The sequence below is a fragment of the Melanostigma gelatinosum genome (genome assembly GCF_949748355.1).
Source record: "Melanostigma gelatinosum genome assembly, chromosome: 12".
NCBI lineage: Eukaryota > Metazoa > Chordata > Actinopteri > Perciformes > Zoarcidae > Melanostigma > Melanostigma gelatinosum.
Genome location: NC_136645.1, coordinates 19,743,333 through 19,771,220, shown reverse-complemented (window position 1 = coordinate 19,771,220; position 27,888 = coordinate 19,743,333). Strand labels below are relative to the sequence as shown.

Genomic DNA, 27,888 nt, shown 5'->3' with positions numbered 1-27,888 from the left:
AACGTTCAGATCATGTGCATTTCCAAAGGTGTTTCTATATTCATAAATGTATATATATATTATAATAGTGATGGGAATTAATTAAGTTCCCACATTGTTTCCCCCTTACTCATTAACGTCACATCTTGTTCCCTTGCCTACATGTATGTGTCATCAGTTCTCTACTAGTTAACAATCAGTAAAGATTTCAATTATTTATGATTTAGTTTAAATTGGCAAGAATTATGCTGCATTATTATAAATCTCGGTGTAGTTATGGATTCAGACCTCAACCTGAACAGCCATATTAAGACAATTACAAAATCAGCCTACTATCACCTGAAGAATATATCAAGGATTAGAGGACTTATGTCTCAACAGGATTTGGAAAAACTTGTCCACACATTTATCTTCAGCAGACTGGACTACTGTAACGGTGTGTTTACAGGTCTCTGTAAAAAGTCCGTCAGAAAGCTGCAGCTGATTCAGAACGCTGCAGCTCGAGTCCTCACTAAGACCAGGAGGGTGGATCACATCACTCCAGTTCTGAGGTCTTTGCACTGGCTTCCTGTCCAACAAAGAATTGACTTTAAAATCCTGCTGTTGGTTTACAAAGCACTGAATGGTTTCGGGCCAAAATACATCTCTGATCTGCTGCTACCTTATGAACCATCCCGACCCCTCAGGTCGTCTGGGACCGGTCTACTTTCTGTTCCCAGAGTCAGAACTAAACATGGAGAAGCAGCGTTCAGTTTTTCTGCTCCACATATCTGGAACAAAGTCCCAGAAAGCTGCAGGTCTGCTGAGACCCTCAGCTCATTTAAATCAAGATTGAAGACTTTTCCGTTTGCTGCTGCCTTTAATTGAACCACATTCAATTAATATATTAATCAATTTCCTGCATTTCTGCATTTTACTACTGTATTTTCCAGACGTGGTTTGTGTGCGAGTAATTGCAGAATTGCGGCAGTGTATGGTTGATTGCGTGCAGCGTAATGTCTCAGGGAGACATCAATTATTGTTTCAATGTATGTTTTAAATCTCCTTTACTTTTTACTACTGAATTTTATTTCTTACACTGTTTCTTTAATTGTTTTTATATCTCCTTTTCTTTTGCCTTATGTTTTGATGCTTTTAATGGTTTTATGTGAAGCACTTTGAATTACCTTGTTGTTGAAATGTGCTATACAAATAAACTTGCCTTGCCTTGCCTTGAGACCCTCAGCTAATTTAAATCAAGATTGAAGACTTTTCTGTTTGCTGCTGCCTTTAATTGAACCACGTTCAATTCATATATTTTATTTCTTACACTGTTCACTAAAACAGCCCAGAAATCTTAAAGTGTTTCAGGCATTCAGTCCTCGCTCTCCCCCCGAGCCTCGGATGTCGTCGATCTTGAGGATCATCCTGACCACCTGAGTAGCCAGAGAGATCTGCTGCTTCTTTCCAATCAGGGTCTCGACCACATGCTGCTGCTTCATGTCTGTGTAGGAGGAAAACAAAAAATGTTTAATATCATGCCGTCTTGCTTTGACACTACAACGCGGTGTGTCTGACCATTGCTTCTTTACCATTGGTGTTGTGATGCAGACAGTCGATGCCGAGGTAGGGGTTTTTCTCTTTGACCTGTCTGGCTCTGACCACCGCCATGGTGTGGATTGGGTTAAAGCCACTGTTCTCAGCCAGCGCCATCGGGATGACTTCCATAGCATCAGCAAACGCCCTCATGGCATCCTGCTCCAAGGATGGGCACTAGGAGCAGAAATAAAGACCAGATCAGCCAGAGAAACAGAAAAGGTGCTTGGGATATTTACCTTCGATTCTAATAAAGGAAAACTATATTTAATTTCGATGAATTGTGAAAAGCATCTGTGGGTTTTAGTGCGTCTCACCTTATCTGCAGCCTGGTTGACAGCCAGAGCACATGAGATCTCTGAAGCTCCTCCTCCATACACGATACGGTTGTCTCTGATCAGATTGCGGGTTATACACAGGGCATCATGGAGAGCGCGCTTGGCCTCCTCAATGATCTGATGAGAGATACAATAAAAAGGTGAACCAAGAAGGATAGATTAACATAAATTGGTATGTTGAGGGGCGTAAGAGTCCCATTTGTGCTTACCATTTTGTTGCCTCCACGGATGAAAATGGTTACAGCCCTGGTGTTTTTGCACTCCTGGATAACCAACATGTGATCCTTTGTGGTGCCAAAGGAGATCTCCTTCACCACAGCAGCTATGCCGAGCTTCTCTGGTGTCAACTCGGAGAACCGCGGCACGATGCGGCCTCCTGTGGCGATGGCGATCAACTGCAGAGAAAACAATAGACAATGTACAGTTAAGCACAGACAAAGTACTCGTATGATTGATCAAAGTGGTGAGGGCTGTGGCGGTATTTCTATCATGTGAGAAACATCGCTCACCTCGATCTCAGGCCCGCCGACCCAGCGCATGGCTGGCAGGTCGTTCTGCAGCAGAAGGTGGTTGGCTTCATCGTCAAAGCCCCACTGGCAAATGGCCAAGGTTGCACCATTGCTTTTGACCGAAAAGAGAAACACAAGTTCACATTTCGAGCACATCTGCAGATGTGAAGAATTCAGTTTTAGTACCTTCCTGCAGCACTAACCTGGTGGATCATCTCCTCAAACGTGTACGAGGGATGGGGGGTGGGTCTGTAATGTCATGCAGAGATACCCTTTCCCAGGTGAGCTCCTCCACCGCTCTGTCCCACTCCAAAGCATTCCAATTCATGTCATCTACAAAGAAACATATTCACGTTACAGCTAGAAGAATGTTTAATACAATCACAATTCATTAACAACCCGTTTTGCCGAGCCCTGTTCTGGACAGTCACATTCTAAGCCATGGCGAACAGCATGCAACCATATCGACCTCCTACTGTCTTCCACATCTGGAAATAACAGCTCAACACTTTTGGACAACCTCTGCTCAAAGGCACTTCTAACATTAAAGAGCTTGAAAAAAACACCAGTGCACGAGGACCTCCGGTTGGTTAGGGGAACCATTGCAGTCATGTAGGGAGAAATAGCTCTGGTCTAGGTCTACAATGTAGACCTAGACCAGAGCCATGTAGACTCTACATGTCTGATTGTTAAACGTTTTCAAAGCTCCCACTTTTCCTCAACGCAGCACTGGTGACGTTTTTTATAGGGGCGTGGTTTGACAGTCACAGCACCACCCTTACCTGCTACTGCTGCCAAATTTGGCTGTCATCTGAGTCGATGTTAAAGATGGCAGGAAACAAGTCTTATACTATAGTTGAATATTTTGGTGGGGATAGCGGTTACCGGTGTGGTTACTGTAAAAATGATGAAGGCAACTTTTCTCACGGTAAGACTCCTATCCGGTAACGTTAGCGAAGAAACACAGCTGGTAGTTGTTGCTGAACTGGATGGTGCTAACGACCTAGCCCCGTCTACTTGCTCTGGTTTTGAGAGGGGTTGAACTGTAATCCTAATGTCAGTACATTTTAGTAAATTATGTTATATCTGCTGTACTTAACGTACACTGCAAGGCCAGTACATTACATTTAATTGAGTGCATGTTAGCGTTCACCTCACGGTACTTGGACAGTGTCATGTTATTATTAACTTAGGATTTAGCTTTTAGCATTTTACAGCCCAACTCTCATCATGGGGAACAAAAACTATACTCTCGTTGAGTAAACTGAGGTCAGATAATTAAGTAAGTTGTGGCTGGTGTTTGTTGAATTACTACAGTTGGACAACAATGTTTATTCAAGTCTAACGCGGTAATATTAGTAGCTTAGCTTGCTAACATCTATACTAGCATCAAGCTAGCTGGACAGAGAACTTATGTTGCTGCAAAAGTGCAGCTCTTTCGCTTTCGTTTGATCCGAGACACTGGGACTAGAGATATTTATGTGACCTGCTGAAAGGCTATCTTGCATTCAACGTACACATTTTGGTGTGTAGAGCTCAGATGTGATGGTCAGTAAGAGGACAGGGGTTATATTTAACTTTACACAGACAGTAAACATGAGATCGATAGTAAACAGATTGCAGCGTGTTTACTGAATGTGCTGCATGTCATCTCAACAGGCTGCTTTGTTACTGTGGCAGCATCATCAGAGATAAAAGCATAGTGACACAATCAATGACTCGATCAGTTATTTGAACCCTAGTTTGTAGGTTGAGTGCTGGAGTGTTTTTATTCTATGCAAAACATCTTCATCCAGCTGCTGAAGACCCTTTCTCCCTGATCCAGTTGTGAACAGTGGCCTGGGCTCACTTCCAAGTGAATCCATTGTTTGTTTCAAGGGATAATGAAAGGACATAATGTCACATAAACAGTCAGTGGATTGAGCATTTAACTACGCCAGTTTGCATTTATATTTCCTCCTAATTCTCACCATGTCTTGTCTTCATATGCTGTGCCACCACTTTTTACTTCGCATGCCATTTCAAAAGCCTGGTCACAAATAAGTGACAGACAACTAAAATATTTCTTTATGCATCTGCTTGTCATTCAAATAAATGTCCGACTTTCACAGCCACAACACGTTGAACATACAAAGCTCTGTTTATCAGTGGGACAAAACTGCAAAACATCTGTGTGAAAAGACGGGAAGGGATTTTCCTTGTGGGACTGAATGGTACCACTCAGAGTAGGTGAACAGGTGCGAGACAGGTTGACTATAATTAGGGTTCAGATAGCTCCTAATGCAGTCAATGAGCGATTTGGCTCAGAGCCAGCAGACGAGACTTGTCTAAGATAAGAGTGGTAATCTGGATATGTTGCATCATGTGGGAATGGGGAGATCTCGGGAGGAAGTGAGACTACTTCATGTGTGTTTCTTAGCAGTTGTCAATAAGACTGTACTGTAGGTTCCTTTCACTAAGGTCCACTAAATTCTTACTGTAGTGCTTATATTTTCCCGGGAAGATGTGCACAATCTGACCATCAGAAAGATTATCAGCTACATGATCAGTGTTTTTTCCAAGCAGGTGTTGGGTGCGATAGTGTTTTCCTCTGCGTGATCGGTGCAGTGATGTTATCAACAGTGTTGTTAGGGTCCGAAGCAAATGCGACCGCACACTAAAGAGCACAACATCTGCGCCCCCTCTGCGTTACTGTCTGTCACGCCTCAGGGGAGGCTGAAACATGGATCAGGTGTGAACAATGGAAAGGCGCGCCTGTGCCGTGATGATAGCAGCTGTTGCACGTGCATGAAGCTCAGATGGCATGATTCATTCGTACTCTGGAACCTTTTATTAAGGTCCGACTTCCTGCCTGACTAGTTATCACGCCTTTTCGTGGACAGGTTTTTTGGAAATACAAGTTCTGGACGCAAATAATATAAATGTCATGTGAGTAGCTTCACCACTGACAATGATTTGGAAAAACACACCGTATGGAAGACCAAATATTTTGACACACTGCGTATCAGATATGTTAACTATTATGGTGAGTTTTATATGGTGAGTATGTCTGATTGAAGTAAAAACTGGTGTAATCTCGTAAAAGGAAATCTGCAGTCTTGCTGTATCTGCCGGCCTTAGAACCAGCTCCAGTAATCAGTTTATTGACAAACCACTCCTTACTTGTATACACGCCTCTTATTTCAGGCTCTTTTATCCGTTAATCAAGCTTCCTTTCAGAGATGACATGCTTTCATGGATGTTTGAAGTGTATAGTGTAAAATCAATTCAATGTTTCGAAGTTCCTTTTTGTTTTCAACAGGGATGTGGTCTCACACCATGACTGTACAAGACTACCAAGACCTCATAGACAGAGGGTGGAGAAGGTGAGTAGTTGTCTCTGCCTTCATGGAATCCTGCTCGCTAAATCTGTATTTCGTGAGGGCAATCTGTTCTTTCCTCTTTCAGAAGTGGGAAATACGTCTATAAGCCCAAACTGAACAAGACATGCTGTCCACAGTATACCATCAGGTAATGCCGCCCATCATGTTCTCATAGTATTCATAGCGGACAAGACAAGAAGACCATGGAACACATGAGGATGACCCATAATAGTTTGATAGATGTATTAAATGATCTATTAGATACTTGTATATAACAACAGGAATGTATACAAATATGTGTTCTTCATAGACCTTTTATGCTCCTTGTATAGATGTCATGCACCGAAATTCCAGCCTTCCAAGTCCCACAAGAAAGTCCTGAAAAAGATGAGCAAATTCATTTCCAACGGGGAACTACCGAAAGAACAGGATGGCGGTGAGAGTGTATTCATTTTTGTACGGTTTGCATGTGTATTGTCTGATACATTTCTCTGTACTTGTATACAAAACATGCATGAAAAAAGACACTATTGGACTGCACGTGCATCAGAGCGCACGGTTGGAACTCGGCACCAAACTGTTTTGGCCCTGTGGATAAGTAGTACGCATTTTCTGGTGTGAGCAAATCTTTGTGCCTGGCAGGTCAGCCAATGGACTCCGTGTGTGACGAAGCACGTCCACGCGAGCCGAGTAGCGTCTGCCCCTCCGAAGTGAAGCGTGCCGCAATCACAGACATTCAGAAGGAGCTACCGGAGTGTCCCGCCATCACGGAAGTTCAGAAGGAGGTAGCGGACGTCGCTCCTGCCGACTCGAAGACGTCAAGAAAGGCTCCGGAGTCCGTCGCGGATGAGAGAACGACAGCCGCGGGTCCTAAACCAGGTGAGAAATCTGGTTCACTGGTAACACTCATCAACTATCAGTGTTGTTCTTGGTGTGACCGGAAATAAGGATACAACACTTGTTACCTGATGGTAACTGAGTCACAGCTGCTGGGATCTTCCTTCATCAGGATGGCTCTTCAGGTATTTTTGCTTATTCATCAAACGTTTTTTTCCACAAAGAACCTAAACCTTGATGTCATTGATCGCAAAAAAATAATCGGCAACTATTTTCATAATCACTTATCAACACTTCTGAAATGTCGGAATTTTTAAGCTTTTGTTACTGAAATTTGAGAGTAAGTGGAAACTATTTAACACATTTGAACATACTTTATTTCACCATTTTCTTACAAAACAGTTGATTGAAACGATAAGAATATCCTAATAATAATATCCTAAGTAATGAATTAATAACGCTCGCAGTGAGGAGATAATAAACTCCTTTTAGACACAGGAAGCACAACTTCTAACAACTGCTCATGTTTCACGCCTCAACCGCTTGTTCCCTCTCAAACATCCAATGAGAACGAGCTCGTTAATCAGAAGGCAGGAAAGCTCAGCGTTGGCACCGGTCGACCCAGAGGCAGACATAAACACGCAGAGAGAACTTTCAGCGGTGCCAGTGTCCTCCTGTTCTCACACCTGTGTCAGCACCACAGTCCTCTTCGTCAGACTGTCAGAAATAACACGCCTAGTCAGAAGGCTAGCAAAGAGGAAGCAGGTAGGATTTACGACGTTTGATCAGTGGTCCTCCGCTCCCCCTTATTCACCTCCGACAGAAAACACCTGGACATATCTTTCCTCCAGTTTTATGACCGGAGCGCTTTATAGCTTTGGGCAGGTTCCAGTTCTAGCTTGAGAAAACATGGCTCTCCATTTCCATATAGCGTGCGCAAAGCCAGAGGTAAACGGATACAAAGGTACATGTGGAATGCTTTGCAAAGCTGTCCCACGATCTGCTTTGTATGGATCCACAAGTAGTGAGACTTTCATACATGCATTTGTGTTCTTGAAATTCAGTATTTTATCAATGTGTGTGTGTTGTGTTGGAGTAAACCCCAGGGAGCTAGTCTGTGATAATTGATGATCAAAATCTTATCATTTAAAATGATTTTATTACAAAGTGATTCTTAGGGTAAGGGCCTTAGGCAACTATAGCAGCACACAGCAGAGACACACAAAGACACACAGCAACCCGTTCGTCAAACACCGTGCTCAGGGTTCCCTGGGCCTCGGTATCAGACGACGAGGGGGGGGGGGGTTAAGGACCTGAGATCGAGAACAGGCTGCACACCCTGTGTGCGGATATTGTGTCGGGGTTACACGCCCACGTGGGGCCCAAAGGCTCTTTGCTGATGCCCAGGAACGTCCACAACGCAGAAGAAATAATAAAAGAGAATAAAATATGAGAAATACGAAAATGCAGGCAAAGGGCAGGGTCTGTAGATACAGACGGTGCCACACACTTATAGGAGGTCATACGTGGTGATTGAGAGGGATTATTTGTTCAGAGTACAGTTTCCCAGAGTTGTCTCTATAATATGACCTTGCGTAGCACCATGTTAATATTTTAGTGGCTGCTCTCGGACAACTGCATCGTCCTCCCACAGTAAATTCATGTGATGTCACCATGTGTTTACATGCAAGAAAGCAAGTATGTCACAATTCTAGACAGACTTCGGGGGAGAGGGAGAGTGTCACAGCTTTTATGAAGTGCTAACTGCTGGAGCGGGAGTATGTGTCCTCCACAGGAACTGATCTGTCAGACTTTATCTTCACATACGCTGTCCTCAGGAGTACCTGTGTCTGTTTGTGCAAGACCGAGAAAGAGTGTGTGTGTGTGTGTGTGTGTGTGTGTGTAGTGAGAGTGTAATAGGAGGGAGGAGAGGCACGTGGACAGAGTAATCGTGGATCAGGGCTGATGTGTTTGTTGTTGAGACGAACACAGTCCAGACTCTCAGTGCGACCGGTCTGGCTTGACTTTGTCGCGTCTATTCTGAGAGAGGAAACCCGTCCGACCTCACCATAACTCCCAGGGTTGTATGTTTATATCACAGGGCTTCCTCGGAAATACTTACCTCCTGTAGTGCCTCTAGTCATTTACCATTAAACACCAATACAGCAAACAGGGATGTTGAGATGATACAAGAACCAGGTCATTTTCCATTTTATTTGTATCGCTCTTTAAAAAGTACTCAAAGGCACGTTGCATGGTAAAAACAGAAACAATAAAAGCAATTACAACACAAACAAAAGAGATGACATAACAGCAAGGCACAAAACATACATAACAGCAATAGCATCACAGGTTGTTGCTGTAGTCCTCAAGTTTTGAGTTCACCCTATACATTCAAAATCAGGATTTGAAGATAAATCATGAAATCAGCCAGAATCTGCAAATACTTCCTGTCTGTTTTTTACTATTCACAAGACGCTGCACCTTAACAGGAGAAGAAGTAGTTTGTTGTCCGCTGAAGCGGAACGCTTCCAGTGGCGCGTGGCCAGTGCCAGAGTTTCCCTCTCCCCTCGTCAGGACCAGGCGTCCCTCTCTCCCCCGTTACGTCGACACAGGGGAAAGTTGGTAAGCTGATGGCGGCGGCTGGCAATAGGACAAGCAGGAAATGGCTCTCGTTTCCTTATTGCTCCAAACAGGATGTAGGCGTGTAAACTGTTGACATGGGATGCCCGGAGAGCTGCGGGGGCTTGGAAAGAGCCCAGAAGGTGGTGGGGGGGATCGAGGAGGAGGGGGACAGAGAGAGGGAAACTAGGGGAGATTCAGTTGCTTCAGAGAATGTTAATGTTACTCTTGTTGAGAGAGAAAAAGGGAGAAAGTGTACATGGCAGCCAATCTGCCCAGAGAGGCAGGCAGAAATCTGCCCTCTTTTGAGACTCAACACCAGCGGCTTGAAGCTACAACCTCTCTTCCTTCTGTGTTTAGTCTTATTCCTAAAGCTTAGTTCATACTCGCCGTAGCGAGGTGTGCACGCTACAAACTGACGTTATTACGGCCTACGCGCAAGCCACTTGCTCTCGCACCTCTTGGATTTTGTAACTTTGCACACGTGGTGCTTTCCAGATGTGACTGTCGCAAATGTTCACTGATAAGAGCACTGTTAACATTCCTGAGGATTTCGCAGAGACGGCTAATTCGCTTTTAAATGCTTTCAAAACCGGAGGTCTTAAAAACAATCTTCATTTGAGTAAATTCTTAGCCAGCCAAATCAAGTTGTCAACCAGGATATTGTTTCTTTATAGTGCATTTAATACCTGACTCCTGCCTTTACAGGGCTTGTATAAAGGCATTTATACAAGCCCCCCCCGCTCTTCTGTCTGGGCTGCAGGGATGGGTGCTGATCCCGGTCGGCCGGCGTGTCGGAAGGCCAGAGACTTAAGAAAGGAGCGACGTCTTCAGAAGGAGCAGATTAGACAACACGCTGATGGGGACTCTTCCATTGTCTGTCCTACTCCCCCCACTCCGGCACTGACCAAGCAGCCCAAACCCCTGGAAGATTTCATCAGTGGGTCAATGCCTGACAACTCTTCTCATTGCCTTGAGGTAAGCAGAAATATGGAGTCGGTACTTTCTTTTTCTTCTTTTGTATGGGACTTTGAATAAACATTAGCCAGTTGGGATGATTCCAGCTATCATTAGGAAATCGTGTTTTTGTTTGAGCTCTCTGTCTCCATTATGTTTGGATTCACTTAGCCTGAAAATATGGTTTCATAGAGCCCTCTTCCCCCAGCTCCAGTGACTTCACCATGTGTTTATGTGGGCAGAGAGGATAGCTGCCCAGAGCGGAGTGGAAAAACCACTTCCCAGTTTAAAATTCACCCAAATGACAGGCACACACCACACAAACTGGGTCGCGTTACCCTGCGGACGACATTAAGACCCCAGCTCAGCCGATATGAGAGGACCTGGAAATGAACTTTTGGCTGGGGGCAGAACGATGTAGAAAGATCTCTGGCGAAGGCCTCCAGCTAAGGTTGGTAGAGTAACGTCATTCTTGGTCTTGACCAAGATTTGAGCCAGATGCAGTGAGGAACCAGGCGGTGTCTGTCTCTTGTCTTTGTAGCCCCTGAGACTAGACCGGCAAGACCTTCTCCCAGTCAGCTCTTTCCAATTGGATTCATTTGTTTGCCTGCAGTTATGGTTCCATTTTCACTAAGTGAGCATGAACAGAAGGTCGTCCTGTGCAAAGGGAGGTTAATGACACGTCTTACAAGTGAAATAATTGAGAGATGCTGTTTATTACATGTGGCTCTGTGCATCAGATTTGTGGCTGAAGGACAATTTGGATGATAAGCAGTTGAGTGAATCTGCTGCAGAGCAGTGGGCCTCTGTTGACTTACTGTTGACGGAGCTGCAGGCTTTGAGAGGTTGTCACACCAGTACCAGGAGCATTTAAATGTAGTAGCAGCTCAATTTCATCATACACACATCTGTTAAAGATGTCTTGACTGATGAGAATGCTCTTTACATGATACATAGGACATTTTCGAAAGTACAGTTAGACAGGAAATGGAAAAGAAGAAATGTGGCTCACCGTTTCTTACTGCTCAGTTGCCGTATCTCTCTTACCGTTATTGGTGTAGAGTCTGGCACCTTGGAGGAGCATATTACTACTGAAGTAACAGCAAAGAGATAAGTCACAGCAACAGGCCAGATGAGTTTCGATTAACTGTGTGCGCAGTCCGGTAGTTACCTCAGTCCTGGCCTTAAAGGGGAACACCACCTAAACTTATAGTCCAAATATGTTATTTCCATGGCCTTGGAAAGTTCAATCCATATTTGTGAACATGAGCTACACTCTCACAAACTGAAACCAGAGAAGTTCGTCTCACATTTAAAGTGTAAAGTGTCGAGCTGCTCCGTAAACAATCAATGAGAAACTGATTTTGTAGACCCACAGGATGTTTATTTTATTTTAAACAAATCCAAATGAGCTTCACTCTATTGTTGTGTTGTAAGTTCAAAAAACAGGAAATGTACCCAAAACTCAGAACATTATCCTGGTTGCTCTCTGTGTCATCTATAATATCTTTACCAATTCATTGTCTATGGAGCAGCGCCACACTTAATATGTAATGACATCACCAATATGAGTTTCTGGTCTTTGGATTTGGGAGAGAGTTGATCATGTTTAGTAATGTTTTTGGACTGTCTTGGACGATAGAATTTAGAAAATGGGCGTAGCGCCCCTTTAAATACAGCTGTGGTTCCAGTGACCACCACCAGGGGTCAGTGTGCCGACGTGGTTTAGAGCCTCTCGGGCACCTCAGGAAAGTGTGGAACCGTCGAGCCACCATTCCCCTCTCGAGTCTCCTCTACTGTCTCCACACTCTGCTCATGCTTTCAAAATGTTTTCTTCTAAATCTATTGATAACTGGCATCGGTTCTACAATCAATCGGCTCCTCTACTGTAGTACTTTATAATGGTGTTCTTCAAGGTGTTGAATATCCGTATTCAGAGCAACACATCTTTCATTAAAGCTTTGATAAACCATGATCTTTCAGTTCAATTAAAGTGAAAGAAAAGCCACTGGTATTCTGTTGCTTTAGTTGAACGTTCATAAAGCGGTGTCAGACTGCTAGTGTTACATTTCAAGACCGCTATGAGAATTTCTAAAAATTAAATTTCCATGCTGTCCACTATCTGCCACAGTGTTGTTTCACCACAAATGATTTCAGCCTGTCAAAATATATCTCTAGATTTAGAACGAAATGAAAGAAGGACAGAACTTCAGCATTGTCCTTTTTATGTAAGAGGCCCAACGTGTCTGTCTGACTAAAGATGTGGATGCCAAGTGGACATATGAGAGAAACCCACTCGGGTCCAACTCAAACAAACCCCCAGGTTCAATTCCTCCAGTCTGTCCGTCCAGGGGATTCTTATGGCGCAGCCTCCGTGGCCAACAAAAGCTTCCAAACCGAGAGACGGTTCATTAAATGGGGCCGGAGGATGTAGCGGCACATAACAGTTTTCCTTTCCACACGTCTTTGTATCACAGGCTTCTCCTTATTCTCCCAGTTAACATTGATTTATAGCATTGCAAACATTTACTTATTTTGTATGCAGCTTTCACGTCTATGGACTTATTAATGTATTTGCTAACTTTTGCGTTTTACTTACTAGGGTTAGCTGAACTTGGATTCATGTCAATGTGTGTCCTGCTCATCACAAGTATTTCAAGGCGAATCCGTAGACACTATAGCCTGACCAATACTCACTTTCTAATGTGTGTTGAGGATATCAGCCAATAGGATTCTTTTCTTTTTTTAACATAATCACGACAGACATTGTGACCAAGATATACAGCAACTTGGATATTTTCGGGTTTACTTGTCCATGCTCTCTGGTGGACAGACTTGGTGAAACTGTCTAAATGGCCTGAAACAGAGTTCGGTATTTCTATGCTGCACTTTTTGTTCCTTATCGGCCCAAATATACATCGATACGGTACGTCTGCAATAACATATCGTCCATGTATATTGTCTGTATCTCTATATTATCTATTTATATAGTCTCCCGACAAGTCATCAAAGGAACATTTTCCTTAATCTGAAAGTTCTCTGCACACTGTCATTTCTATTCGGGTTTGATCAGGATCACGAATAAAGTCTCAGAAGACATGGTGAAGCACTGGAAATGGGTTCATAAGCACAATATGAAGGGAAGATAGAAAGTCAAAAGGCTTATGATTATTTCTTCTTTTTGAGGTCCTCCACGAGCACTTGAGTTTTCCATAACAGTAAATGCTAGTTGCGATCTTGTTCTTTTGAGTTACACCTGCTGTTTTTGTGTGGAGACGGACACAACGCACCCTCTTTGTGTCGTTCTTGTTTTCCCATCAAGCTACAGCTATGCTTACCAACGGCTGTTATTAGTGAACACACGGATATTTACTAAAGAAGAGTAACGCAACTGTCAAAGTCCCCATTTTATCTGTAAAATCTTCAGGGCGTGTCACGCGGCCCGGACAGGGTGTGTTTGTGTCGGTCTCTTGCTCCCTCCACACTCTCCTCACACTACTTCTCTTTGGTTTGTGACCATATATTCCACTGATGTTATTCTCTGTACTTTCTCCATTTTTTGATGTTCACCTTTGTCTGCCCGTATTCTTTTTGAAGGTGAGGCTAGTGCGCTCCAGTCCCCCTAGCCCGCAGTTCAAAGCCTCTTTCGACGCCTCCTACCAGGTGTACAAACTCTACCAGATGGCCATTCACAAGGACCCTCCTGACAAACCCTCCGAGAGCCAGGTCAGAGGGTGGGGGGCATAGGTCGACCTGCTCAAGGGGTGCCCATGGCGGGAGGGAGAGGGTCGACAAGTTTGGGTGACCTACAAAGGCATCAAAAGCATTTTATCTCGCTCTAATTTCATATGAATAAGTTATATTTGTTATTTTATATCATCGTATGGACTAAAATGTATCATTGCCTCAACAATTCATTCATTGTAAGTGCAGGCTGTGATTACTTTTTCAACAAATACAACACAGGTAGTCGTTTTTGTTGAACAAATATTTAACAATTTAATAACATTTTGTTGATTTATTTAACCCTTTAAACAAGTTGCTCTAGTGATGTCATTGTTTTTAAAGCTTTAACGTCGTTAAATCTTTTAACCAACATCAAGATCTTTCTGTATTTTGGTTACAGTGTTTACGATAGACCTATTATAGGAGACGAGGTTAATTAAACAAGGAAAACAACATTTACACCCTTGCCATATGCATCGACACAGCCAAAATGATCAAAAAAGCTGATGCATAAGGGTTGAATCTCAATGAACAGTAGGTAATGGACTGTTATCAAACTGTATGAGACGGAAAATTTATTTGCGCTTAAACTTTGCTGCATCTAACAGTTTAAAAATCGAGGGGAAATAAACAAAATGCCTGTATGAGTGAATGAAGAATAAGTTAATATGTTCATATTAAAGAGAGCGTACGTGTATACGAGGGTAAAATGTTTCCATACGTTGGGGTTGAGAGCAGCGTTTCTCCAGGTGTCTGAGCTGTTAGTCAGTCTTGAGCTGTTTCAGTTTTTTTTTGGGGGGGGTGCAGTTCGTCAACTTGTCTTTGTGCGTGCGGCCTGTTTTCTTGAGAGGAGACTGTAGTGATGGAAGAGTCTCTATGTGTCTGTCTGAGATGATTCATGGTGACATGATTTTGGATGTTCTGCTGCTCCGGACCTGCTGACGCTGTCTTGAGTCTTGAACTGTCTTCAAATCTGCGGTAAAAGCTGGGCGGTGCACTAGCCTCATCTTCAAGTCACTTTCACGCACTTTCAGTCTCCTAGAATCCTGTTGTTTTCACTCATTCATGTGTCCTTTTGTGCACAGCAGTCTGAATCAAGTCTCAAACTCAAAAACAGACAAGTTTGCCTTGAGGACGAGGAGACTGATGTGAACCCTAAGATTCCAGAACACGTGTATAAGACTGTTTAAAACCTCTGCTGAATCCTGCACTGTCAAGTCCTCCAAAGCACCTATGATTTTTCTTCTTGTTCTTTAAAAAAAAAAAAAAAAGATTTAATTTTCTAACAACTCGCCATCCTTTTATTGATTGTCACCCCTTATAAAACCTCCCTCCACCTTTATTGCTCCTTTCCCTCCACACCCTGTGCTTGAAGGTGAGGCTAGTGCCGGTCAACTTTGAGGACCCTCAATTCACAGCGTCCTATCAGCAGTCGGTGGCGCTGTACGCCCGCTACCAGATGGCCATTCACGGTGATGACCCCGGCGATTGTAGTGAGAGCGAGGTACTGCATGGTTATTATTCTGCACCTACTGTAGGGCACTACTGCGCACGCTTGTTCCAGCACCTTGCTGCTTTTTCAAATTTAAAGTCGTTTTTTTTTAAAAATCTCAAGTAGTAATGTGTAGGATTTAGTGGCATACCCCTCCACTCACCGCTCACTTTCCAAGCGTGTCGGGGAAGCTTCCGTGGCCTTCATGTAACGTAGAAACATGGCGGTGCAACATGGCAGACTTCGTGAAGAGGACCTGCTTATGTAGATATATAAACTGCTCATTCTAAGCGAACCAAAACACAACCAATTTTATTTTCAGTTGCAGGAGTGTATACGCTGATAGAAACATAGTGATGAATATTATACTCCAGTTAAATCTGACACACTGCACCTTTTAGTTCTTAGTATGTCGGACTGTTTGGTGAAACGAGCACTCTTCAGATGTCTACTTGGACTTTTCTGGGATTTTGTAGACTAAATAATCCTCTACGTGAGTGGTCGTTGTAATTATTGACGGGTTAATTTGTAATGAAAGTAATCCCCAGTTGTGGGAAATCCAGTTTGATACTAATCTCTTTGTTTATTTGTTGTCGTCTCAGTCTTTGCACCTGGATCAACCACAGTTTATCCCACTGTCCATTACATGAGCAGCGTGCATGCTATTCGGAGAATTGCAGCGTTCATTGGACCTCGATAAATTATTATAATTATAAAAACTTTTTTCTGCACGCAATGCTTTGAACTTTAAACTCTATAAAAGACAGAGAGAAGAAGTTCACCAGTTCATGCAGTGAATGAGAAGTATTGTCTAGGAATGAATAAGAATGGGCATCACCAATTAGAGATTCATAAAGTTTGAAAATTATTTTATAAGTCTCAGTAAATTGGACTATAAAATATATACACAGACCTGCATTTCTCCACTTTACATATGAATAAAACGGGCGAAAGTAAAGTCTAGTCAGGATGTATAACTGCTGGACATGCTCACCAACCTGAGAGGGCCTTTTGTCCCTCAGGGCTGGAAAAACAACCTCCTCCACCCTCCTGCCAGCAGCCCTCAGTCAATTACTTGAATTCTCCAGCTTGTAAAAGTAAGGTAATTAATAAATAATAAAAGCTGTTGGATTGGGCAGACTGTGGCAGATTCTTTCCTAGTGCCATAACACCAGCTCCATTAAAGGGAGCATGTGTTTGTGCGTGTGTGTGTGTGTGCCTCAGGTTTATAACTACTGGGATCAGATGGGTTCAAGAACTAGAGGAATAGCTTTAAAAAAAAAAAAAAGGAAAGGTGTGGGGCTGCGCAAACAACTCCGCTGTCTGTTTGGGTGCCAGAAGATAGTTATTTTTTTGTATTGATGGACTTTCCAAGTTGTATACTGACTGAATGTAGTATCGTGTCAAAGCACAGAGTGGGTTAATTACTCCTGTCGGACATCCATTGTAATTCACCTTGACATCGCTACCAGAGGAAATGGTATATGCAGGACTCTACAGTGCAGCTAGGGCTGAGCGATAATTCAATATGGTAATTTATTGTTCAATGGAATCATATCGTGATGAAACTGTATATTGAGATATATTCGGCCTCTGTAAAGTGCCTCTTCTGTCCTATCCTTAACACTAGAACTGGAGTTGCCATGCCGTCCTCTCTCCTTGGTTCGTCTTTATTATATCCCCCTTCGTTTCACTACTGTGGCAGCCACTCCTGAGCCCACAGTAGGAAACACTACTGATTTTATTTTCTTGCCCGTCAAGCTCCGTTGTCTTCCCAGAAGCTCAGAAATGGAAAACACATTGTCGATGTGGTGATGGCACATTTTGGTGCCATGCCATTCTATGCCTGCTGCTGCTGCTACCGCGGAAGTTGGGTCATTTAGTATTTGTTGAGGTATTTATTAATCCATTAAAGTACTACCTTGGGATAGAATGTGGAATGCCGTCAGCCTGGCTCAGAGCCAGGCGATAGGAGCGATTGTAGTTCAATTACCCTGCCAAAATTATACTACCATTAGACAGTAGGATGTCCTAAAGGGGACTGACTTTGTTTGTTTAAGGATCTATGCATTTCCCGTCATACCAGGACTGGAAGGGAGCCAGACGGTATTCCTTCCACAACCAATCATGGTTTCCTGACAGAGTTGAAGCACAAACTAGCAACTATTTAGACGCACGTATGCATACACACAGACACACACGCACACACTCTTACTCACACTTAGTGGTCTTAACTGTTTTGCTGAGCCGTGACTCTGAGTTCCTGCACATGTGGCATTCATTTTGAGGAAAACAAATCCTGTTAAATCTGTATTTACTCTTCTTGATGGCCGGGACCTTAACCAAGACGCATGGGGGAAAAAAAGAAGTATATGGAAAAAGCTGCGAAATGGCAATAAAATGTGTCATTAAAGATGGAAGAAATGAAGGAGGAAAATACATTTTTATGGCAGTTTAAGTATTTAGTTTTTACCTCATTTATCTGTGTATTGCGGCGAGGATCCTGCAGCTCCTCTGCTGCACACTGAAACGAACAAAGATCGAGTGACGAGAGGAAGAAAGGGGTTGTTTTCTTATTGTTTTATTTATGTGATCGAGGCAAATCAGACACATTGTCGCTAAAATAAGTACAGCCATTTGAGCGAAAGAGCACGACGACGAGAGGTCTAAGTAGCAATTGGGTTTTAGCAGATGCATGTGTTTGTGTGTACCGTGTGAGTGAAGACACGACAGCTTGTGCGTGTTTGAGACGGCTGCTTGCCCTTCTAATCGTACACAGATGAGTGTTTACTATAGGAAAGGGAGAGTTCGGGAGGAAGTGATGGACTCCATGTGTTGTAGATGAGAACGTTCCAGAGGGCACTGTGGACACGGCTCCGTTCACTATGTGTTGTTGTATATGAGAGAGAGAGAGAATTTATTCACATGTCAGTTCCCTTGCCATCTCCAAGACTGAGTGACGGCACCTACACATTAGCTGTCTGTCTCCTGCAGAGTCTGTGTGTGTGTGTGTGTGTGTGTGTGTTAAGGAGCTTGTTTGGTTGAGTGTGTGTCAGCCTGGCTGGGCCGCGTGGTCTGTTGATTGTCAGTGGCCAGAGAGGGGTCAGCCCTGCCAGGCTCCAGGAGAGAGCGGCCTCACCCAGCCAAAGCAGGGTTGACACAGCAGTAGAAAGTTGCGCCTCTCTTTCCTCTTGGTATGATTACCCATCAGCCCCCACGATGAGTGCCTGGTAAACTGCTACAAGCTGTCGGAACTTAACATGAAGCACACATCCAAGTATGCATTTGCATACATGAACAGGCTCTAATGTGTAAAACACTCGCACACACTTACTCGTCTAATGAAAAAATACGGCATTTCACTACAAAGTCGATTGGAGATTCACAGTTCCACACACGCACAGCAGCCAGGGCCTTTCATGGCCTTCATAAATGATGTCATCTAATAACTGCAGCTGTTGTTCTGTTGGTAAACCATTTAGTTTTTTTGTGAGGTTTGAACAAAAGTTTCATTTGTGCCCTCTGGCAATATTGCACATTGGGAGGCGTTGCTGTTGGTAATTTGTTAACTGGCAGCGTGCAGTAGTCACAAGTAGTCTTTACTGGCATGGTTACACAGGTGGGGAACTTGATACATTGAATACATTTAAATGCAAGAATATGTATAAGTGTAACTGCATTCAGTGAGTTGCCAATATTTCGCTACTGCTAAAAGTTCAAAGACAAGTTGTTCCTGGGGTAGATTTAGCTCAAGGACTGTTGCAGTAACTGCATGTAAATATTTTGCAAGGACACTTGGCCCTTATGGCGTTGAGCAGCAGCATGTGAGGTTAAAATGACAGTTTGCGACGTGTTGTTTTGTGTCGGAGCAACATCCCCTCGACTTCTCTCCGTCCTGGTAAGCGGTCGAGTCGAGGGTGAAGACGGGTGTGTTGCATGAGGGTGCACGGCTTGTGAGTCTTTTACAGCTCACGGCATTACCTCGCCGCAAAAAGTGCATGCATTGTTGTTGTTTTTGTTCTGTTGTTTTTAAGTTCTGCACACTGGTTGTCTTCTTGCAGAATCTTGCGTGATGCTGATACTTTATAGAGTCACATATTTTCCTGACTGGAACTTCACTAATAATTTTGGTGGATTTGAGTCATTTTTATGACTGGAATCCAACTCAAGTGGGTGACTTCGATGGGTAGTGAAAAGTGTTTGCTCCAAGGCCAAGGTAAAATAGAAATGACAGACGACGGTGCATCACTGTGTCGCCCCTCGCTGCCAAAACATCCCCCGTGTTGGAGAGCACTGCGTAAGTGTCATCAACACACACACACACACACATCAGCTGTGGCAGACAAACGGAGAAACACACACACACACACACTCTTTTGGATGATTTCGGGAAACTGTCAGGATTTTGAGTTGCACCGAGGCCAGGACTGTCCCACCCATCGAACCATGGCGTCGGCAGTCGATGCTATTACTAGCCGTACTGCTGTGCACGCAGACGGAGGATTTTGGTGTGCTTGTAGGAAGTTCTTCAACTTGTAGAGCATGTTTGTTTTAATGAAAGGGAAAGGCCGATACCCGTCCCAGTATGGGGCTTTACAGAGCTGCAGGGTGAACTTGGATTCATCCATTTATTGAGAACTCTGTGAGAGTTTAGTTTTATTCCAGCACCAGCCGTGCTGACAGAAATCACGAGTAGTCACGCAGAGAAGCTAGTAGAGCTTTGGTTTGAAAGAGGAAAAACAAGACAAACCCCCCAGTGTTTACAGCACAAGAGTGTGATAATGTAATAACATAATTCATATGCCCTCCTTGTTTATTTCATCCTATCCGTATCATCTCTGTATCTTGTGTTTATGATACTTTGTTGCTACTCTAGCCTCCTGTCTGGACCACCAGACAGCGGAACATTTCTGCAAATGAAAGACAGAGCTGGAATTGTAGCGTTTCCTCGTGAAATATGAACTTGAAAACTGCGGTGTGGCGCGTGAGGGTGAGATAGACGGGGCAAACCAAAAGCTGTCCATCACTGCTCCGCTGTGGCCGCGCTGGTTCTCATTATAGATCGGGTTTCGGCCTGAAACATTGGCAGCGCGCTGCGTTTTGTCTTCCAGTCCTGCAGGTCAGCTCGTCTGTAAACACACTGCTCTCAACCCCCGGCGCTAAAGAAAAAGTGTAGAGAATGGAAGAAAGATTTAATGGTTCCAGAGACATAAAGTCCCCCAGTAATTGGTATCTCATGTGCATTTTGCAGCGTGTTTCGAGGTAGGCTGTTTTGACGACAACGCTGATTATTTAAGCCGTCACTATATGTCCTCCCTGGATTGTGAGCCTCAGTTGATAGGCTAAATGTTTTCATTTGTGGAAATACAGTTTTTGCTTTTACGCCCCTTTGTGAATGGGGGGGGGGGGCTGCATTTTATATGTGACACCCGAGTGAGGGGAGGGATAAACTATACAGGGAAGCAAAGGAGTGATGTATGGTTTTCATTTAAGCCTTTTCAAAAAGAGTTGGTGACCCACAGAACTAACTGTTTTTCTCTCTGCCCCCCCCCCCCCCCCCCCCCCTGCCTCCCTCCACAGTTCCGGAGATTTCTCTGTGATTCACCACTAGAGGTATGTATTTCTTTTGGCCCGTTGACCGTTTAATAAACCCCCTTTTTTAAATGTCTCTATTCATCCATATGTGTTACCTGTAATGATTTATCAACAAAGAAAATGTCCTCCTGGTGAAATTACTGTCATGGAGATGATGATAATGGTTTGGAAAAACAAGTCCAGCATTTCAGTTTAGCTCTTCATCAAACACTCTGGAAAGGGGGCTAAATGCACACTAGTTCCCCTCATCCGGCACATACCTACCCAGCCACCTTTGCTCTCTCTCGCTCTCTCTTCAAGAGCTCTCCAGCTGGATTGAGCGGGGGGGGGGTTTAAGGGATCAGGAAGGGTTTTTTGTTCCATATCGGAGGGGTTTTAATTCAGCCCTGTCTAAGTGAAAGGGGGTGCTGAGGGAGGAAAACAGTGAAATCTGGTGTCCAGAGTGTTGCAATGGTTTTCCACAAGGTCTTCAGAGCAGTCCTTTCCTGTGGCCTTCACAGGACGGGACTCACCTCTGCTCTTCACTTTATGTGGTGTGGTACGCATTAAAGCACCAGAAGCTGATAGTATGTTTTTGCTGTCATGAGTCAAATTTCCACAGTAAGATGAAGAGAAAATGTTGCTTGTAGTTTAGCTGACTGCGGCTAGCTCACGGTAACGGTCTGCAGATGGCTAAGTTGTTTTCTTTCCTATGTAGCAACTATTTAGCGCTACAATTTTTATTGTGCAACCCTGTCGAAAAATGAAAACCATGTAAACTTTTAAACTAATAGCACCATTTTCTCTCCGTCTCTGAAACGCTTCGTTGATATCGTCAGACTCTCTTTTCGATAAGCCTTTTTTACATTTTTTTGGGGGGGCTTGCTTGACGGTGCAGGCAGTTGTTGCAAATGCTGGAATAGCAGCGTTTCCTGCAGGATATTACACCATTGAATCAGGGTTTCACTGAAGTAATGTGCAAGGGCACGTCTGCATTTGTAAAGCCACCGATAGGATTTACTAAAGCCTGAAAACGGAGCCAAGAGAAGGTGCAGAAGCCTTGTCTTCTCTCAGACCACTTTAATTAACATATGCTGAAGGGTTAGCTTTTTGCCTAATGATGCCAAAACTATACTGCCTATCCCAGCTTTAAATTCATACAATATTGCTTCAAATCCATTGACTGATTAGATTTTTAGATGCTTATAATATGAAGGATATTGATGGCATCTGGAAGAGGATTCACTGTTAAGCTGCGTTATTGTCTGTGGTCACTGAGTGAGATATGCAGCCAGGCAGCACTGAGCACTTAGCAGGCTCGGTGAGCTGCAACCTTCAGAAACACCAGTGGACCTGTTGGGTCAGAACAATTACACCAGCAATTAGACCCAGGATGGATACTTGTAACGGCCACTTTAACAGGATTGAGGTCCAGGAGCACACACAACCCGACTGACACAGGGACGCACAAACACAGTCACTTTGTGTTGCCCCGTGGGCCCCCTCAGGTCTTCACTAATGAACATCATTAGTGTTTATAGGAAACAAGCTTTTATTACCTCGTCAAGGCTGTCGGCCAGGCACACTGAATCACACACACACACACACACGCACACACACACACACACACACACACACACACACACACACACACACACACACACACACGTACCGTGGCATACTGCCTCACATATCTTCCTGCCTCCACTGTCCCGTCCTCTCAGACGGGTTCAGGATGACGTCTCCGGTCCTTTGGCCTCCTCTCGCCCAACGTGTTTTTATTTCTTTCTCTGACCCCCCCCCCCCCCCCCTCCTCTCCTGTCTCTCTCCAAATGCTCTCCATTTCAGAGTAATTATGCGCTACCTCTGCGTGTCGGCCTACATCTGTCTCCAATCAGAGCGCTATTAAAACACACACAGACACTCACCACATGGACCTGCATACTGTGTGGTTCATCAGCTCTCATGTGAGCCGGTATTTATACAAATGTATGCAAACGGCATACTTACAAATCCAACTGCAGCTAAGTAGGATCCAGGTCGTCTGACTGACTGTCTTATTTGTGTGCTGTTGTTTCGCTTCACCAAAATTGCAGAGGATTCGGGCTGAAACGCTGAGGTGATTAACATCAGCTGTCCCTGATTCTGCTGTTTAAAAAAAACAAAAACAATTTACGCCCACAAACAGCCTGATAAACAGTGGCACATCAGTACCTGCAGACCTGGCGAGCAGCAGGCATGCAGGTGTTTGTCACTGCACTTGACCTCAGTGAGGTCTGAGTGGCATGTGCTGGAGGAACTCTGTTTTACGGGCTGTGTGGGGTTCGTGCAATCATTCTGTTTGTATTTATTTTTCTTAACAGCCTCCTAATGTGTCTAACCAAGGGGCAAACACTCATTAAAAGGGGTGTTGGCCAATTAGTCACTGAGTTTTTTTTCTTTTTTTATGGCCACAGCTCTCAACCGTTCTCTCAGTCTGTCTCTCTTGTGTTTCGGCCTCTTTTTCTTTCCCTGAGAGATGCGAGAAAGACCATTTCCGTTATGTAAATACACGGAGATACACATCAGCAGGGAATGCACCAGCTGACATACCATAGTAGTGAAGACACAGACCCCACTGTGCATGCCTCGGCTGTACAGTAAGCCAAAAACAGAAAAGTCGACCAGCTGCATGTACTGTAAAACATTAGAACCGTTCTGTAAATGACTTTCCCTTTGTCCTTTACAACGCGGCATGTTTATGTTTGCATACTGACCTGTACGTGATAATGGTGCTGATGATGTGAGCTGTGCTACACCTGCAGCCTGCTCGCAGGACTTGCTCTGTGCGTTTGTGAGTGGATGCACATTTGTCAGGGAAAGAAGGAGAGAGAGAGAGACTTTGAAATGTGTGAGTTCAACATCTGTTGGTGATCAGAGCCAGAATCACAGCGGCATCATTGCTGCAGTAGGTCTGACAACTCGATGTTGTAGATTTCCACGGTTGATGAGTTGATGTTAAGCATGAAAAAGAATAGTTAACCCTCATCCCCCACTGATTAGATTTCCACCTAAAAGCAATGAATAGACAGAATGTGCTATTTATCCACAGCAATGACCCGAGCCACACTAAATAACATAAAACAAGAAAATAAAGAAAACTACAAATGAATATAATGAATGGAAACATGGGAAAATCATTCCCGGGGGGAAAATAAATCTGAAAAACAAGCAAGAAACTAGACACAACCATGCTCATCCCAAATATATTGTGTGATTAACTATTGAGTAAACTCAACGCTAATTCCAAAATCAGTTTAAACGAAAATCTGTCACATTCTCTTAGCAGAAGCCACGTCTTTGTCCATTCTGTTTTTGGGAAAACAATTATCCAGAAAACTGTTTTGATCAGATGCTTTGCGGCGTTTCATCCCATTGGCTGGAACGCCACCCTCTCTGTCCAAATTGGGCTTTTCCATCAACGTGTTCCTCATAAAAACACATCAACGACTGTTTAAAAGGCATCGGTGCACTGCAGAATCTAGCAAGGCCACACATTGGTCCACTGACTTTCAACCACATGCAATAATGTCCTTTGAAGTGTTTGAAAAATCTTACAGGGAAAAACATCCTCAGTAGCAAGAAAGGACATTTTCATTTCTCACACGAGACAATTAGAACTGCCGTTGTCATTTCTTCTTGTCAGTACAGTCAGTCAATTATTCTTTATATAGTGTCTCCAGTGCACATTCTCCTTCAAATCCCGGTCGGACCATCGTTAGATCCAGATCAGGCTTATGGGTGGGATTTTCTAGAAAAAGCAACTCGACACATGCTACACAGAAAGGGTCTGAAAGTCGCTATCATACACTAGGTTCCCGTTTCTGACATTTTTACGTGGTTGAAACCATCATGCGGTGCGCTGCTCACAGGGCCCTGTGTTCAGGCCCATATGAGAGCGATTTGGGGGCTGCAGGGGAAACTCTGGGTGGTTTGAAGTGTTCCAGAGACTGTTTAGATTGTTGTCACAGTGGCAAGGACACAACCATTAAGCTGTCGTCTGAGGTGACGCGCAGGTCAGACGGACAAGATCGGCCTTGAACATGGTACGAACTCCCAAACAAACATGCAAACTCAGACGGACATTGCTTCTTTTGCACAGGCATTCACAGCTCTATAATTGTGCTCAAGCATTTATACTCGAGGTGGGGGAAGAAAAAATAATAATAAATCGCTCTTTCTTACACACACTGATCACCTCTCGCTCTTTCCCTTTTACTTATAACTTCTTAACTGACACAGAGGGGCCTCTGACAAAGCCTCCAGTGTTTCTGGGGGAACTGGTGCCAAGAAATAACAGGCTGCCTGCTTTCACAGACAGACAGTTCCCCCAACCATCCACGCGCGCATGCACACACACACACACACACACACAGAGGGCTTGCTCCAGATGTGGTGCCTGTCACCCTTCAACACTCCCACCTGCCCCCCAAGTAACTTCTTTTTTTTTTTTTGATTATTTTTGCCTAAACCCACAACATTTTTATCTCGTATCATATGGCCTCTGATGTGGGGCAGCATTTGGACAATTTAATCATCCCTTCCCACCCAACTACTCCCACACACACACACGTAAATGGACTCTGGCGTATATTGTGTCAGACAGGTAATCAGACCTGAGTTTTCAAGAGGCCTGAGCGAGTGGGATATCATTCTTTTTAACTACTAGCTCTACTTAAGAAAACCTTGCATGGCGGTAAGGAGGAATGTGGCACACCATTGGTGATGTTCACAGAGCTGCATGGAGAGTGTGTGTGTGTGTGCCTTGTTTTTTTATGGCCAGGTTTAATTTGATCAGAGTGTGGGTCCAGTGGCGCGATGGATTAGCGAGCTAGCTCTCTCAGTGTTGTGATAACTAGCAGCGTCTGCGCTACTTAACTGAGTCCAGATGAATGCCGGTGAAGGAGAAGGATCCTGTTACTAGTGCGCTGAAGAAAGAGACACACACACACACACACACACACCAATACCCCAGCTTACTATGACTTTTAACCTGAACCCCAAGCCTCTAGTCTTAAGCCTCCGTGATAAAAGCAGTAAAGTGACTTGATTGAAAAACCCAGCGTGTGGATCCCTATGAGAAACGCAACGTGTGTCAATCACTTAACTGATTTATTAATTGGGTGGACTCGAGCGCACGGGTGGCCGCCTACACCCACATTCTTTCATGCCACATGGAGAGAGCAGACCCAGACGTAGAGGAGAAAGCTTGGCAACACTCCACCACCGCCTGGTGAAATGGATTTTGCTCATGCAGGGTCTTTTATTAAAAAGTCCTCTCCTGGAGTGTTTCTGTGGCCAGCCCCCACCCCCAACTCCCGCCAGCTCTCGCTCCACATTTGGGAGCCATTAGCAGGCTGAATGTGAGGCTACTGTACACCCCCACACATTATGTGTGAGGCCTGGCGGGGAAAAGCCTGGATTATGATACACCATCATACAGGTGTGTGTGTGTGTGTGTATAAGACGGTACAAAAACAGACCTATTAAATACCACATTCTCAGTCCACTGTGATTTATATGTTTTACTTACAAACTCTAAGGCACACAAGCGTAGAGTTCTGACCAGTGACCGCCTTTTTCTTACCCTTTTCCCTCTCTGTGCCTCTCTCCAGGCGGAACATTCCCCCGACGGGCCCGAGGTGGGCTACGGCTCCTTCCACCAGCAGTACTGGCTGGACGGGCGCATCGTGGCGGTGGGGGTGATCGATATCCTGCCTGCATGCGTGTCCTCCGTCTACCTTTACTACCACCCAGACTTTGCCTCGCTGTCTCTGGGCTCCTACTCTGCCCTCAGGTTGGTTGCCAGGACTTAGACCATCCCACCAAACGTGTCGCAAAACATATTAGATGGTAGCGCCGATGGCATGTCTGGAATGGTGTCCGTGCTCATGCTTGATAACGGCCATATTTTTGTTGCTTCATGTCACAAACAGGATGCTGCAGTTTGTTCTGACGGATATCAAACAAGAATTTTCAGCAGTTTTCTTGTCAAATGTAACCCAGTGGTGCTCAATGCAAATTATGAAGTAGCATAAACGCTTTAGGATTATCCAGATTATTTACAGTGACTATACTGTGTCTTAAAACGAACCATTCAATGTGGCTCTTTTCATGAGAGGAGTTGCTTTGCCTCTCGCTGGTGACTATTCCCTTCTTTGTTCTCGCGTTTATTCTTCCTCCCTTTTCATCCCTCACACTTGCCCTCCTCTCGACCTGCTCTCTGCCTGACTCTTGATCTTTTCGTCTCCTCCCAAATTTTTTATCTTCCCTTAGAACTGTATACTGTAAGTGCCATAATACTGTAGGTCGTGGAAAAGTACCTCTTTCTTCACACTTGATTGGCCGAGGCAGTGCTCCGTTTGTGGTTCAGCTGACGACCGCGCTCTCCGCCAAGATGAAATAAGAGAACACACACACATACGCTACAGGCGCACATATCTGGCGTTTCCTGTAAAATGTAACCCAATAATGTGAGAATGGCCTTTTCAAATATTTCTGCCCAGATGTGGGGGAACTGCGGGACCTCGTCTTCAAAGTTGCCGTGTGCAGGTGCGAGCGTTCGTTCGTGTGCACGCACGTGTTGCGCGCACTGAGTCAGCCCTAGCGGTTCGGACGGGCTCTGCTCGTATCGAGGGAACACCCTGGTCATCACTTATTATTTTAAGAGTCCGACTCCAAGAGTAACACAGAGTGCTCGGTGTGTGGAGGAGGCCTCGGAGGAGGGAGCCAGCGGGACTAAAATCCTCCCGTTTGTTTACAGACACCATAGCCCGGGCCTTTGATCGGGTCTGGACACTCCCTAGCCTGCTGGGCCTGGCTGACTCTGTCCAAAACTTACTGTTCAGAACGCATGTGCGCACACCCCCACACAACGT

At 44.4% G+C, this 27,888-nt stretch overlaps 2 protein-coding genes across 5 annotated transcripts in view; one reads left to right on the top strand and one right to left on the bottom strand.

Annotated features, from left to right (window-relative positions):
* Window positions 1-1,325: 1,325 nt before the first annotated feature.
* LOC306786019 (T-complex protein 1 subunit epsilon-like) lies at window positions 1,326-3,212 on the bottom strand (the record flags this gene model as incomplete). Its single annotated transcript, XM_079280645.1, has 6 exons — window positions 1,326-1,462; window positions 1,551-1,731; window positions 1,872-2,009; window positions 2,102-2,287; window positions 2,402-2,513; window positions 3,184-3,212. The coding sequence occupies 6 exons, from the start codon at window positions 3,210-3,212 to the stop codon at window positions 1,326-1,328; spliced, it is 783 nt and encodes a 260-aa protein (XP_079136771.1).
* Window positions 3,205-27,888, top strand: part of ate1 (arginyltransferase 1) — a 48,337-nt gene continuing 23,653 nt past the window's right edge. Inside the window, exons 1-9 of one of the 4 annotated variants that reach the window (XM_079279669.1) lie at window positions 3,205-3,329; window positions 5,703-5,766; window positions 5,849-5,911; window positions 6,096-6,199; window positions 6,406-6,548; window positions 10,063-10,200; window positions 13,777-13,905; window positions 20,978-21,010; window positions 26,626-26,807. In XM_079279669.1, coding sequence (XP_079135795.1) covers window positions 3,221-3,329; window positions 5,703-5,766; window positions 5,849-5,911; window positions 6,096-6,199; window positions 6,406-6,548; window positions 10,063-10,200; window positions 13,777-13,905; window positions 20,978-21,010; window positions 26,626-26,807 — 965 coding nt within the window. In that variant the 5' untranslated portion in view covers window positions 3,205-3,220. Of the gene's footprint in view, window positions 3,330-5,702; window positions 5,767-5,848; window positions 5,912-6,095; window positions 6,200-6,405; window positions 6,643-9,985; window positions 10,201-13,776; window positions 13,906-15,280; window positions 15,410-20,977; window positions 21,011-26,625; window positions 26,808-27,888 lie in introns of all 4 variants that reach the window. The other 3 variants (XM_079279667.1, XM_079279666.1, XM_079279668.1) reach the window with 3 other exon arrangements.